Source organism: Pogona vitticeps, chromosome 3 (genome assembly GCF_051106095.1).
Source record: "Pogona vitticeps strain Pit_001003342236 chromosome 3, PviZW2.1, whole genome shotgun sequence".
NCBI classification, from domain to species: domain Eukaryota; kingdom Metazoa; phylum Chordata; class Lepidosauria; order Squamata; family Agamidae; genus Pogona; species Pogona vitticeps.
In genome coordinates this window covers 254,715,327-254,731,194 of record NC_135785.1, presented here as the reverse complement: position 1 = coordinate 254,731,194, position 15,868 = coordinate 254,715,327, and the positions used below count along the sequence as shown (strand labels likewise).

The 15,868-nt window shown below is 41.4% G+C and overlaps 1 protein-coding gene across 6 annotated transcripts in view; it reads right to left on the bottom strand.

Annotated features, from left to right (window-relative positions):
* GRM5 (glutamate metabotropic receptor 5) overlaps window positions 1-15,868 on the bottom strand; it is a 289,531-nt gene that overhangs the window by 250,407 nt on the left and 23,256 nt on the right. For all 6 annotated transcript variants that reach the window (XM_072993554.2, XM_078390140.1, XM_020810962.3 and 3 more), the window contains exon 2: window positions 11,579-12,453. In XM_072993554.2, coding sequence (XP_072849655.2) covers window positions 11,579-12,251 — 673 coding nt within the window. In that variant the 5' untranslated portion in view covers window positions 12,252-12,453. The remainder of the gene's footprint in view (window positions 1-11,578; window positions 12,454-15,868) is intronic.

Sequence of the window (15,868 nt, the reverse complement as noted above, 5' to 3'; positions counted from 1 at the left end):
GGGAGGAAAAAAATAACATCATTTAGGCTAGATTCCTACATCTAATATCTTATTGTTATTCCAGTCCTCTGAAGATGCCAGCCACAGAGACTGGTGAAACGTTAGGAAGAACAGCCTTCAGAACACAGCCAAAGAGCCTGAAAAACCCACAACAACCAACATCCAAAGAGCGCTTTAAGCACTATGGAGCAGTATATAACCAGCACATTTTAGAAGTCAATGGGACAGAGGGGGAAATGGATTTACAAACTGATCAGGATCCAGGGCATAAATCAAACTGGGCAGGACCTAGATCACCACCGATCAAATCCAAAAGGTTTCTAAAGTACCACATTAGCTTCTGAAATGAAGCATGAGGCCTGTGTGCAGCCCTGAAATGTCAGGGGGGTGGGAACCCATTAAGGATTAAGGCCTCTGTCTCCTGGTTAGCAACTACTTTTTATGGATGTTTCCTGGCTCTCTCGTCATTCAGTTTGATTGGACAACCTCCCACGTCCTGGTATTCTAAAGGAGAGAAAAACTTCCATACTCAATTTTCAATACCTCTCTCGTGAACGATTCCGATTAACCTTTCAAACCTTTTTTTGAATAAAGCTGTGCCACGCTTTCTCGGCTCTCCTCTCTCTCTTTCCTTTGTAAGAACGGCTCGCGTTTTGTGTTCCTTTCCAAACAGATTTCATTCCTCATTGAAAAAACTTCATAATGGTAAACAAGCAGTTTATGAAGACGGGGAGTTCATAGCAGAACAAATGGCAGGGTGCACGTTTGTCACCTGCTCCATTTCCTGCCTGAGCGGAGGGCAAGGGAGACGTAATTGTTCTGGCATTCTCCAAAATCGAGGTCCCAGAAAATTACCCCGCCTCTCCTCACAGGTTTGCTTCTGTTCCCATTAGAGCAATGGGGTGTGCAAAGGACACAAAAATAGCTGAAAAGAAGGCTGGTAGCTGGTCTTTCTTAAGACCTTGGGGCAGAAAAGAGAGGAACCATAGAATTGGAAGAGGCGTATAAGGCCATCGAGTCCAATACCCTGCTCAATGCAGGAGTCCAAGTCAAAGCAGATCTGACAAATTGTTGCCCAATTTTCTCTTAAATGCCTCCAATGCTGGAGCGCTCACCACCTCCCGAGGCAACTGGTTCCACTGTTTTACTGCTCTTAACAGTTAAGATGTTTTCCCTGAACTACACTTACATGCCCTGCACTCTTCGATGATCGAGAACAGATCCCGCCCCTCCTGTGCATGGCTATCTCTCAAGTACATATTTGAAAAGCGCTATCATATCTCTCCACATTCTTCTTTTCTCAAGGCTAAACATGCACAGTTTTTTTTTCAGTCCTTCCTCACAGAAAGATAATAAAGGAAGATAGATTATCAAGTAGGTGGTAGAAGGGTTTGCAGAGCTGAAGGGCCTGGATGTTGTGATGAGGAAGGAAGATGACATCATCCTACTCCATCTTCAGACTTCTCTGCTTCATTTAAGCTTAGCTTCAGTCATTTTCTAATGTGGGCTGGGAGTGGATGTCCCCAGCAGCGGTATATTATTATGAAGTATCCCTATTCCAATGCATATTCTACGAGGGCAGCTTAAGCTTGAATGGGCAGCTTTACGGTCTCCGGAGAGAACTGATTACTAGCCTCTGTAAGAAAGGAACAGGACTTGGAGGGAAGGGAACAGAAATGGGCACTGCCAGCGAGTGCCATTGCCCAGAATCTGCTTCCTGAAGAGGTTGTCCTAGCTCGCCTTATAGTCAGGCCAGCTACAAGGACAAGAACACCAGAAAAGGAAACAAAAGAAGAATGGCAGCAAGAACAACGGGCAGGGGGTGTGTATGTTGCAGTAAAGGCCAATAATGTCTGGAAAATCATTTCAAGATACTATAAAAGAAGAACAGCTGGAATCCTAGACAGCAGACCCATTGAATCAATGGCTGAATGGTAGGCCAAGGCCTAGGGAAATCTCATTAAGTCAATGGATTGTTTGTATAATAGGACCCCCTCGCATATGTGTCGGGGAAAGGTTCCAAGTCCCCCACCCCGTGGATGCCGGAAACCGTGAATAGTACTGAACTATAGCAAAATCAGAAACAGAAGGCCTAGTGGTGAGTGGCAGGTGTGGAAGTCATTCAGTGCGCAGGCATTGCTGTTTGCCTTCTCAATGGCCTCTGACATGGCACATTCTACCTCAGTGTGTCAGGACTTGAGGTGTAGCCTATCTAATTAAATTGTAAACCGCCCAGAGAGTCCTGTAAATGCTAAGGGCAGTACATAAGCAGAAAGCTTTGCTTTGCTTTTGAGTGAGAGCAATGGGCGCTACTGCCGATTTGTGCTGAGGACCGAGGCACTGAGGAGTGTTTGAGCAGCCAGCAACCTGCCCCATTGGAGGAAATGCTTTGATTCAGCTCTGCCCCTTGAAAGGGACAATTCATTCCCTGGCCCGAACATGCAGATGGGGGAGACAATGAAGGAGCTGCCCTTCATTTTGGACTGTGGTCAACCATGATTAAATGAAACCACGGTAACTGAAACAGCAGATGCAGGGGTCCTACTGTACTTAGGAGGAGAAAAAGGGATACTAGCTGGCTCAAGTATTAAGATCATCAGGAGGGGCCTTTCTCTTGGTCCCATCACCTTCACAGGTGCATCTGGTGGGGACACAGGAGAGGGCCTTCCCTATGGCTGCTCCCAGACTCTGGAACTCCCTCCCACAGGAGGCCAGGCTGGCCCCATCTTTGTTGTCTTTTCAGAAGCAGGAAAATACTTTTCTCTTCAGGCAAGCTTTCCCTCTGTAACTAGCTACCTGTGTGTGATTTTTTTTTTAAAGGTAACCATTATTGCTTTGACTGGATTTTAATACTCCTTGTGTTTTCCACTTTTTGCATTTTTGATTTCGCAGAGTGGCTTTTTAAAAAGAAAAGCATATTTATATATTTCATTTTAATAATGTCGCCTCTTTACTCATTCTTCTTAGCTTTAAATATTATCTTTGATGTTAAGCACCGCTGTGTGCTCATCGTTTGCAACTTCAGATATTGTCTTTCAGTGCTGTAAGCTGCCTTGTGGTCCTTTTCAAGGAGAAAGGCGGGGTAAAAATATTTTTTAAAAATAATAAATAAGTGTGAAATGAGAACATCATTTGTAATATTGATAATAGCACAGTAATAGTACTTCGTTAGCAAAAGTGCTTTGGTACACAGCTCTGATCTATAAGTTCAAAGGCTCAGGAACGATCAATAGGGAACAGAAGCATTTCTTATTCCCTCTGGCACATTTCCCTGTGATCATTCGGGGCAACGATCTGTTTTAGAATGAGACATCTTGTAAGAACGGCTTGTGTTTTGGTCACCTTTCATGTATATTCAGAGGACACTTGGCACTGATTTTAGAAGCTATTTTTGGGATGCCTGACAAATCCGGTCTTGGTGAGTCCTGATATGAGCTGATGTGGTCTGTGCCTCTCAGACTGAAGTGCAACTCTGAACTCATCTATCTATCCAGTTTAATTCATCTCCATATTTTTCTGGTGGCACCGTTCTCAGCAATTAAAAGATTCCAAAATCTGTCTTAAGGGCAAAAAAGTGCACATTTGGAAATGTTTAAATATACATACACTACATATAAATTCCAGCAGAAACCTCCCTTAGGAAGAAAAACTGAGGGCTAGAGGATACCAGAAGATGAGCACATGATCCGTACTATGGTTGATGGAGAGGGAAGAAGTCAGAACAGCTGGGTTGTGGCTACATTGCCTCTGTGCCAAAATATTTTGAAGGCCTGTTTGGACATAATGAAATGGTGAAGCAAAGGTGTGAATCAGGCAAACCAATACAACAGAGAAGCATACACCCAGCCTTTATTTAACCTCTCAGGTCGACTAACGATGCTCTGTCCACTCTGCGGAATGCAGGCTAGAAAGCCATCTGCCAAGTATCAGCTTGCCTTTCCTTGAGTTAGGCAAGGTGAGGAAGGAAACCTATATCAGACCAGAAGCTCTACAAACACGTTGTGCGCATATTTTCCAAAATATGTCCCTTTGCCTTTGGAAATAAAAGAAAAAGGAAGAGGTAAGAGTTAGCAAAGAGTGTCACTGGAAACCAAGTCAAAATTATCCATACTGCATAAAAGAAAGGCAGCGAAGAAAGATAGGAACAAAAACTAACTCATTTAAAATTTGAAATCTAGTGATAGAGGAGAGCCATCCAGATATGAAAGACAGACAGAGAAACAGAAAAGCTAGTGCTTAATCAAGTCACATGTAAAAATTTTACTTTTACAAACTCATAACTCTAAAACCCTTGGCTAAATTCCTCCAAATTATGCAGATAATAAGAGCAGACTGACTGCTACAACTGTGCCAATTTCTATGAAAGTGGTTAGAGGATGTATCTTTATCCACTCTGTCCATTTGTACCAAATGAGTAGATGTGCCTTACGTTAGACTGTTTCCTATTCCTAATATGCAGGTTTAGTAATTTGAGATTCCCAACAATTAGAAAAAATGCTTGAGTTTCGTTGTTATAAGTTTACTGTTGAAGGGGCAGAGGAACTAGAGACCAAATTGCTAACATGCACTGGGTTATGGAGAAAGCTAGAGAGTTCCAGACAAACATTTACTTCTGCTTCAATGACTACGCAAAGCCTTTGATTGTGTCAACCACAGCAAACTATGGCAAGTCCTTAAAGAAATGGGAGTGCCTGACCATGTTATCTATCTCCTGAAAAATTTAGAACTGGATATGGAAACACTGATTGGTTCAAAATTGGGAAAGGAGTACGACAAGGCTGTGTCCCCCTGCTTATTTAACTTATATGCAGAATGCATCATGCGAAAGGCTGGACTGGATTAATCCTAAACCGGAATTAAGATTGCTGCAAGAAATATCAACAACCTCAGATATGCAGATGATACCACTCTGATGGCAGAAAGTGAGGAGGAATTAAAGAACCTTGTAATGAGGGTGAAAGAGGAGAGTGCCAAAATGGCCTGAAGCTCAACATAAAAAAAAAAACTAAGATCATGGCCACTGGTCCCATCCCCTCCTGGCAAATAGAAGGAGAAGATATGGAGGCAGTGATAGACTTTACTTTCTTGGGCTCCATGATCACTGCAGATGGTGACAGCAGCCATAAAATTCAAAGACGCCTGCTTCTTGGGAGGAAAGCAATGACAAGCCCAGACAGCATCTTAAAAAGCAGAGACCTCACCTTGCCAACAAAAGTCAAAGCTATGGTTTTTCCTGTAGTGATGTATGGAAGTGAGAGCTGGACCATAAAGAAAGCTGACCGCCGAAGAATGGATGCTTTTGAATTGTGGTGCTGGAGGAGACTCTTGAGAGTCCCCTGGACTGCAAGGAGATCAAACCTATCCATTTTGAAGGAAATCAACTCTGAGTGCTCACTGGTAGGACAGATCCTGAAGCTGAGGCTTCAATACTTTGGCCATCTCATGAGAAGTGAAGACTCCCTGGAAAAGCCCCTGAGGCTGGAAAAGTGTGATGGCAAGAGGAGAAGGGGATGACAGAGGACGAGATGGTTGGACAGTGTCATCGAAGCGACCAACATGAATTTCATCCAACTCCAAGAGGCAGTGGAAGACAGGAGGGCCTGGCGTGCTCTGGTCCATGGGGTAGGAGACATCTGATACATCCTCCACGTTGGTTTCACTTCCTATTCAGATCAGGGAGAAGTGAAACCAATGCATAGAATACACTTCCTTACACTGAAGAAGCTACTTGGAGGTGTAGTGAAATGTTTCAACCTAATAAGAAAGAAGTCCAGTTGCCATGACTCAACTTCCAGATAACCGCGCCTGGATGACTGAGAATCTTCACAGATATAATGCTGCCCTGCAGTTTACTGAAAGGAATAGGGAAAAGTTAGTCAATACTCTGGATTCAAAATGAAGAAAGTGATCTTTGTATCCTGTGTGGAAGAGGTCATCTGAGACCTGGTAGAACCACATCTCAAAATGATGTTTCCAAGAGAAGGAATTATCCTGCAGTGGTAGAGTGAACAGTCGAGAATGCTCTGCAACAAGAAGACAAGCACTACAGGGAACACACAAGAGTGACTGTGTGTTTGCTGAAGCACTGAGCTGATGGTTCGTCTTTTTCTCCCATGATGAAGGAAGGCACCTACTATTTGCAACAGTAAAGTGCATTTTACTATCTTCACAATTCTACCATCTTGGTGTACTGTGTGGTTAGATCAGCCCTTTGTCAGCTTAACAGCAACGGATATATTGAGCAAATATTAAGGCTGAGGGAGAAATTAGCCCCTTCAGCTTTTAATGTGAGCTTACGTAATTTACACTGAACCAATTCACATGCCAAAACTCAGTTATATTTCAAAATGTGCATCCTTCTGCAAGTTGCGATTCTGTAATTAAAAAACTTACCAAAAAGGCCCATAATGTGGTATTAGTGAAACCAATAATAAAATGCATTAGCTTAAAAAAAAGCTGCACGCCAAAATAAACGTATGAGAAAAGAGACAAGCAAAAAACAGAGTACCTCTATTAAGAGACACACACATGGAATTGTGTACAAGCAATTCTCAAATTGATGCAGAAAACAGGATGTTTATATTGCCTTCTTTAATAAGGTTTCATTAAAGATGACCTTGGCTGAATAGCTCAGTGGTTTATGTATATGGCTGTGGAGTCAGAGGATAAGAGTTCAATTCCCCACTGTGAGAGAGGAGAAGAACCAGCCTGTGTAGCCTTGGACAAGCTGCACAGTCCCAGGGCACCCCCAGGAGAAGGATAAACCACTTCTGAGTATGCTCTTCCTGGAAAACCTTGAAAAGGATTGCCCGAAGTGAGAATTGACCTGACAGTGAAAGAGGGGAACAGTAGGTGAAAAAAGTACTCTACTATATACTGTTAAGATCAGAAATACAGTGGTGCCTCGCTTAACGGCGATAATCCATTCCAGGAAAATCGTCGTTAAGTGAAAACATCGTAAAACGAAAAGAAAAAGCCCATTTCCAATGGGCTTAAAACTAACCGTCCAGCAAAGATCCTCCATATGGTGGCCATTTTTGCTGCCAGTATAGAAAGGAATCCGTTCCTAAACACAGCGGGGAGCCATTTTAGTTACCTGGTGGCCATTTTGAAACCGCCGATCAGCTATTTAAAAATCATCATTTTGCAAAGAATCGGTTCCCGAAGCAGGGAACTGATCATCGCAAAGCAAAATTCCGCCATTTAGACCATCGTTTTGCGATCGCAATTGCAATTGCAAAAAGATTGTCGTAAAGCAGATTCGTCGTAATGCAGAGCAATCATAAAGCGAGGCACCACATATAGCAGGTGGGACTGCCATCTGAACTGAAGAATCTAGGTGGTCAAGAGTCTCTGCCAAGTACTCTGCTGTTCTTTAGAAAGTTCATTATAAACTTAATTTCCTTTGATGAGAAAGGATGCAGCTGCTGAAGTGTGTCGCCTAGGATAAGGGAGTTAGCTGATGAAACATTTTGCTGCTAGAAGGCCTTTGGCTGACTCGGCTGTTGCTGGGGCTCATCGTGTTTTATTGCCGGTTGTTTTGTGTTTTTTTCCCGATGGTTATTGTCCACTTGTCCTGCTGAATTTTATGTGGCCTGGTTTGGATGCCAGCCAGGACACAAGCCGGCTAGCTGAAGGCAGGAGAAACATTTACTAAGATCTATGTAAATACAAAAGGGATGAGGGGGAACAGGTCAGATCCTCCCAGGCGCTAATTCCACTGAAATGAGTGGCAATTAATCCACACTGAACTCAATGGAGCTTAAAAGTTAATTTGTCCAACCAAGTAGCTTTTCCCAGGTTTGGCTCATTACCGTTTTGCCCCGTGCATTTTAGTTATGCACCTCTGAAGAGAGTTCTTTCTTCACATGATTTCTAGCTGTGTCAGTTATGAAAACCTGTTGTCCAGTGGAAAGAAAAGAAAACAGCCAACAGAGAGATCACAGCACAAGAACTGTTCTTGCACAGAACACAAGAAAGAAAGGATGATTTTTTTTTGATAGAATTTGGAAGCAAGGTACAGAATTCTAAATCCAGAAAATAGAACACACACACTCCAATATCATATTGGATGTGCATTTTTGGAAGTAACTGGGTAGATATGACTAGATATTTGGAATTAGTTCCTATTTGCAATAACTATGGTAACTGCATTACATTAAAATAGTAATTCAGAGATTGTCAGACAAAGCATTCATCCCTCTTTAATGTCTAGGTTGCTCATTGATCATACTGAATTTTTTTTCCTAACATTAAAATGATTGTCCTCTTTCTTTACTTCAAATAGGTTCCTTCCACCACCGTGATTTCCCACACTTTTTTTGTTCCTCTAACAACTGTGGGGTTTTTGTGTTCCACTTTGTAGCAATAAATTTTACATCAGCATTAGCATCTCCCTATCCATGTTGTTGCTGGGCGTGACCTCAAGAAAACATACAGTGATAAAGAGGATATAGGGTCACATGTTTGAAGGTGAAGTAAAGACTGGGTTTTCCAGGGAGTGACAGCCAAGGAAGCACTTGAAGGCATGCGCAATATCATAATCGGTTTCACTCAACAACCAAGGATGTCTGCCGGGAAGGGCAAATCCAGTTGTGACGTGACATCTTAAAGCGGCAAACACAGTACTGAAGCAGTTTAGCGCTAGATTGCTAACGGTAGCTTTTTTAAAAAAAAGATAGCCTATGTAAGTCTGGAAAAAGATTGTAGAATGTGGAAATAGAGACACAGCAGTGAGCAAACCAGTTACATTCCAATTGGACACTCATCAATAATTTCATTAATCACTAATATACATACATACATATACATACATATACATATACAGTACATACATACATACATGCATGCATGCATGCATACATACATACATACATACATACATACATACGCGTGCGCGCGCACACACACACATGCAATTCAGAACTAAGAATACATTACAATACAATAAAATACAATACAATAGTGATAATAGATCATACAGTATATATATTTGTGTGTGTATATATATATATACATATATATACACACACATATATATAGATATACATACATATACACACATACAGTATATACATATATATACACACACACATATACATATACATAAGCACGCTTTTATATATATGATGATCTGTTATCACTGTTATATTGTATTGTATTGTATTGTATTGTATTGTATTGTATTGTATTGTATTGTATTGTATTGTATTTTTAGTTCTGAATTGCATAAATCCAAAGGAGAAAATAAACAAAAGTCATTCACAAAACAAATAATTGGGCCCAGAAGAAGACAGGAGTTTAGGGTGAAACTTATGATATATGTATGAACTAATTAGTATACATTGCAAACTGATAGGGAGAATAGAGGGGTTAACGAGGCTGGAATCTTTGACTCCAAAGGGGGGTGGGGTGATCTCAAATAGAGGGGTCTACGAGTTTTTTCTTTCTGTAAAGGTAGTTGGCTCTTTCTTTTTGTTTTTGTCCTTTTTGTATCTTTTTTCTTTCTTAGTGCTCTATGGTCTTTTGTACGTCAGAAATTAACAATAAAAAAAACCAAAAAAAACCCCAAAACAAATAATTTAACATTGGTCAGAGCAGCAGTTAGAAGTGCTGCAGAGAAATTAAGCTCTTAACATGAAGATATTAGCCAGAATCCCATTGCTTTATGCATGCATAAGCTAAATTGTATAAGCTTTACTGGCCAATTACCACTTATTAATGAGGTGCTTGGTACATTCCTGGGCATGCACCCAATAGCACATCCATTATCACAGTCACACAATTATATCTTTCCAAAAGGATCCATAATGAGTTACAGGAATACAGACATGCCTGCTGTTATTCAGGCATCCAGTAAAGATGTGTCAGGTTTCACATTACGTGCCAATATTGAGGGGATCCTATTTGAAGCAGCTTTCCATTTGAAACCCAATGAGCCTTTGAATAGATCCATCAATGGAAATCCCAAATGCCACACATATTACAAACTCAACAACTGCACGCCATCTATATTGTGCTGATGTGATTTAACCATGGAGCCTGTCTGTAACTGGAACTCCTTAAAGGAAATCTAGTACTTTTGGTAAGCTTCAAAAGTAACGAATATGAGGTTAGACTCTGCCAGTTGGCATTTGCCATGGCTATGTCCCCATCCAATATTATACCTCGTGGCTGTCCAGTGTTTCCACCTGTTTTATTTTAAGCTGCCATTGATGTGTTGAATCTCCCAACTCTTGCTCTGTTAGGCTAATCAGCCAGACATTTTCAAAATGTCATCAAAAGGTCTTGTTGGGTTAAGCACTTTATTTGCATGGTATGTGATGTGGAAATGCTCTTCGCATCAACACAAAGCTTGACACACCTTATGCTTACTAGGAAAGTCACTCCAACAAGCAGCATCCACAGCTGTTTCTTCTTCCCCAAAGTACACAATGCTGCACCATGGAAGGCACAAAATCATAAGGAGAAATGGCATTCACTGATATTCTGGGAGGCCATTAAGAGGGACATGGAGATTCTCTGTGTAATTTTAGGAAATTAACAGGAATGATGCCCAGAGTAGCAGGGCATCACCACTCTGATCTGTTTCATCCCATCCTATGCCCAGTTATTATCTGTAAGCTCTTTAATCAGAGGAGCACAGCAAGATAAGCACGCCAGCGCTGGAGGCCTTCAAGAGAAAGCTAGACAGCCACCTGGCCGATATTGGTTTGTATTCCTGCATTGATCAGAGGGTTGGACTAGATGGTCTTATAGGTCCCTTCCAACTTCATGATTCTGTGATTCTAGGACTCATCTTATCGCTACTTGGAGGAAAGATATTGAACAACTAACCCCCAAGGGGAAATGAGAAGAGGGAATAAAATTATGCTTGTGCCAGCTTAAAGTAAAATAAATTTTAGTTATTATATGTGGACATGAAAAATGGGGATAATGGATTTAATTATGATCCACTGGTGATCCTTCTGAAAATATTGGAATAAATAAACAATAATGGTTCAAATAAAATCCATATACAGTATTACAATATGAGGTTCTGTAAAATAATTAGGAGCAGAAGAGATCGTGCTGACAGAAATCATCACTGTAAAAAGAAATGTATTCATAAGAGCTTAGAAGGTGTACTTTCAGTACAATTTGAGATCAACATATACTTAACGGGGTGTGTGGTCTCTCATATATATATTTCATGAAAAGCAGCATCAAAAAACAGAGAGAAGCAAAGAGGGAGATTGTAACCATAAAACCTTTTTTTGATTTCCCCTTTCCACACACTGTACAGAACATTTTGAGTATCAGATAAAATGGTGAAACTCATTTTATATTCCAATTCAATCCATGAAAATAGTATATAGTCTAGCACATTGTGCTCACCACAGTGTTGTGTTTCTATATGTATGTAGGCGCAGCAACAATAATCATAACAATGAAAATCGTAGCACATAGAAGGAACATTAAATTAATGCTACAACTCAAAGCTTAGCATATATTTTATATATAAACACTATGATCTGAAGCATCACCTTATCACATCAGAATGTCACACCTGGGGGGGAAAAAGACACAGTCTCCTTACCTTCAGTATGCACAGCAGACACGTACGTCCAGTTGTATCTCTTGACGATGTCCACCATAGCTCGAGCTTGTTGGGCATCTGAGGGCACCACTCTCATGAAATACTTGAACAGGGTCTTGTCACTTAAGTCCATGCTTGTGGCAGAGTAAGCAATCTGAGGTATGTTGAAAAGCTGCAACAAGTTTTGGACCTGGATGGCCACAGAACTGGAGCCCGGTCCAATGACACCGACGATGGGCTTCTTGGAGTGGAAAGAAGACGACGATCCATCCACACACTTCATCAACCCCTGCTCCTCTTCTGCCGAGATGAGGGAATCCCGGATGAACTCGATGCTCTGCTCCAGAGCTACGGCCGAATGCCAGCAGGAGTCCCTGATTTCGCAACCCAACGTGATGTTTGGCAAGATTGTCTGGTTTTGATTAATCCTGTCTAAAGTGTGGAGCATGGCTTCCACTCGCTGGATCCCATATTGCTCTCTCACCTCTCCACATTTCCTCTCGTGGACCTTGTCGACAGAGGGCTGGTGATGGACAGAGAATAAAGCCCCAATGACGATGTCTCCGGGCATGTAGGCCACCACCCGCCGTTCACTGGACTGTGCAGAAACCAGAAGACCAAAGTTCCCCCAGACATCTTCCTTCAATAACAAAATAAGAAGCAGAAGGAGCATTTTAGGAAATATTTTAAGCCAGTACAGGAACCATGGTGGGACAAGAAGGGGAAAGTGTGGCTAAAATGCAGGCATAGAGTCTTTTGGCGGAATCGAAGCCGAGAAGCTGAAGGGTGGGTGGGTGTTTCCAAACATTTTCTACGGTGTGGCTGGCTTCATCTTGTCCGTTCATCTGAGAAGGTGTAATCATAGTCTTCACAACCTTTCAGAGAAAGAAGATTGGTATCAGTATTTTATTTAAACAAGCAATCATTTCTAACGCCTTCCTTGTCCAGAGCAAGCACAGGCAGCTTTCAAGCTTGTTGCATTCCCTTTGCTTTTTGCTGGAACTCCAAAAGCTACCAAACGGGTACAAAAGACTTAATATTAGGGCTGGGCACTGGATTCAGACAAACCCCAACTTCCGAGGCAGGTGACTTTTGATAAATAGGTAAATAACAAACAAAATAAAGGGTATTTGTCCATTTCTGGGGTGACCACAGGGCAGAGCAAAGAGAAATGAGCAAGGTAAGCATCCTCCCCCATCTCTGGATTTTTTTTTCCATGTGAAATCAGGTATATACTGTATGCATTTTGACTGGAAGTGGGGAAAGGAAAAGAACTAAGGAAGATGGCAGTAACAGAGAAGGACACGGTGCCCTTTAGCTCACAAGGTACTCTTCTTGCCCTTTCTGCTGCAAAGCCATTGATTAAATCACTAAAGTCTATATTGTTGCTACAGCAGCATTAATTTCAGATACAGGGAAGGGGAAAGGCAGGAGGAAAGAGAAAGGATGAAAAATGTAGAAAATAGCAAGCTCCCTGCATAGGAGGGAGAACTCAAAAAGGAGACTGCCTGTCGCTTTCGTAAAGTTCCCCTCTCTTCTATCCTTGCCAGTGACTCGTTTAGGAAGCAACTTAGGGTTTTTTCCTGGCGGGGGGGGGGAAGGACGGGAAGAAATAAAAGTAAAACAGATCACCCAGCTCTGCAATTGCCATTGTCCTGAGGAGGAATCCTTCTGCCCTGCCTGCTCCGTACAGCCGATGACTTGGCCCTGCTGCTTGTGTTGGTTTATTTGTGTGAATTTTCTTTTTTGATACAGAAACTGGAAATGCACAAATACCATCATGGACCCAGAAAGGGCCAAGTCAAAGTGCCTCCACAAGGATGCACACCAGGTCAGGAAGCGATCTGGGTGCTCTTATTTTGGCAAATAGGTCATAAATACCGGAAACTAGCTGCCTGAAATTTGGCAAATTTGACAACCCTGTCTCCAAATTACATGCCCATCAGTGACAAAACAAAATAACTTAGAACTCTTGTTTGGGTGTTCCAGTACAAGTCAATGGAATCACTGCAAATTCACAGATCAATTCAGATCTGAGGCACGAATCAAATCAAATAGGATATAACACACTCCAGACCAATTCAGAACATAGTCCAAACCCCTGGATTTTGCCACTGAATCTAATCAGGGGACCCATACACAACTCTATTTATAATTAATATGAAGTAAACTTCCCTCACAAAAACATGTTATAACTAGCCAGGAAGCTGAAAATTGTTTGGGAAGGCATGGTTCCAGCAGCAGTTTGCCTTGAAAAAGTCCAAAGAATCCCACACTTAAGTCCTAAATATCAGTCATAAACCAAATCAAGCGAACGTGCAAATTACAGGAGGCAAGAGAAGCTTCTAGTATTGAGATCATAAACAAGTAAGGTACAATGTCTCTCTCAGCCCAGAATCTATGAATTCATGTTCAAAATCAGGGGGAAAAAACCTGTTGGAGTTTACAATCCTTCCATACGAAAGTTCAATCCTGATTTTGCCAAGCTTTCTCTATTTCAGACGCCTCTTTTGGATGGGAAAAAAATTGATTATTTATTTATTTAAAATATTTCTATTCCACCTTTCTCCTTAAAGAAGACCCAAGGCAGGATATCCATTTTCTGTTGGAACTATTAAACAATTAAGAATCGGAAAACTATGTCAATCCACAGTAAGTTAGCCAGATATCTCCTGTTGGGTCCTAGTCTACGTTCTAGAGTCAATATTTGGTCTAAAAAGCAACATTTGATGTGAATGGGGTGTGTGTGTTTTCTTTGAGGAACGTATTTAAGAAAAATATCTAAGGAGATTCAAGAAAGCAATTAAGAATGCCAATGAAATAGGCCAAATTTTTAGAAGACTGTCTAGATCCTAGAACCTATTGTCTGATTTCACTTGAGGCAAAATTATTTTAAGTATACCATGCTGCTTTTCTACACACTAAGAGGGGGGAAAAAACCAAGCAAAATAATCAATTGTAAAATAAATCACAATAAAAGGATGTAAAAGACGGAGGAGTCTCGGAAAATGTAAACTCTCATGCTCTAGGACATTATCTCCCAGTCTATGAGAACCATAATTTGCTTCAGAATATGTAGTGAACTAGATCTCTGAGGCAGTCATTTTATAACATGGTTAGCCCCTAGAATGAACCTGGTGAAGTTTTTACCATCTCACACATTGCCTGAAGATTTTTCTGGTCATCTCTTTTGCCCCCCTCTGTAGTCTGCTGAAGTTTCTTGTTGAAAGCAGCCATGTTTGTCAGTTTGCTGTTCAATTGTAAGTAATGAAACTTTTATTCTTTCTACTACTAATTTCTCAGAGTAAATATTGAGACTGAAAGTGCCAGTTTCTGAGAAAAGGGGTGTTCTACTCTGGAGAACTTGAAGCTATTCTGCTCTGTATACCCCTGCACTTCTATTGCACAGCTATAGGCATTTAATGAAAAATTGAAAACTCTGGAACAGAGCAAAATCCCCATCTTTCCTCTACCGGCAATGCATCATGCTGTTGACCATGGTAGCGTGTACATGTTGTGGTTGGTGGGACAGAGAACACAGTTTCCAACTGTGGATGGAGCCATATGTGACAGACAGTGTCAGCTTAGAAATGGGAATTTGTATAAATAACAAAAACAGACAAAAACCAGGAGGAAGAAAGATGGTTCCAACAAATCTGTTTTGTGTATTCTCGAAGCCCAGAGCGCAGACAGAGTTCTGATTCCAGTCCTCTGAAGATGCTGGCCAACGAGACTGGTGAAATTTTAGGAAGAAAAACCTTAAGAACATGGCCAAACAGCCCAGAAAACCCACAACCACTTGTTTTTCCCACTTGGGGAACGTTTCTATCCCAACCAGTGAATTATATCAGAATGAAGAAAAACAAGCAAACATCCTGCCATTCCATCTTCTTGCCCACTAAAACACAAACTAAGTCTTCCCGTGACCAATGTTTATGGTTTGTTATGACACGGAGATTTTATTAGCTATGCTGCTGGCCCTGCTTAGAGCAGGGCAAGAAACATTCGTCTGGATTTCGTGGCCATTCCCGAGCTTTTGAACTTCCTGTGAAAACCTGTCGCTTACAAAAAATGAATTTCCTGGCAACCCTTTCCTTTCATACAGGGCCCTTGATACCTCGAATTGGTTTGTTTTATTAATCACCTTGGCCTCCCTCAATTTGATGGTGTGGTGGTGTACCATACACACGACAAGATGCTTTCAGCACAGGACTGGACAGCCAGAAGCCCACCTCATTTACAGGCATGTTTGGCCCTTGGAAAGTAGCCACTCTAACGATTTTCAGGGCC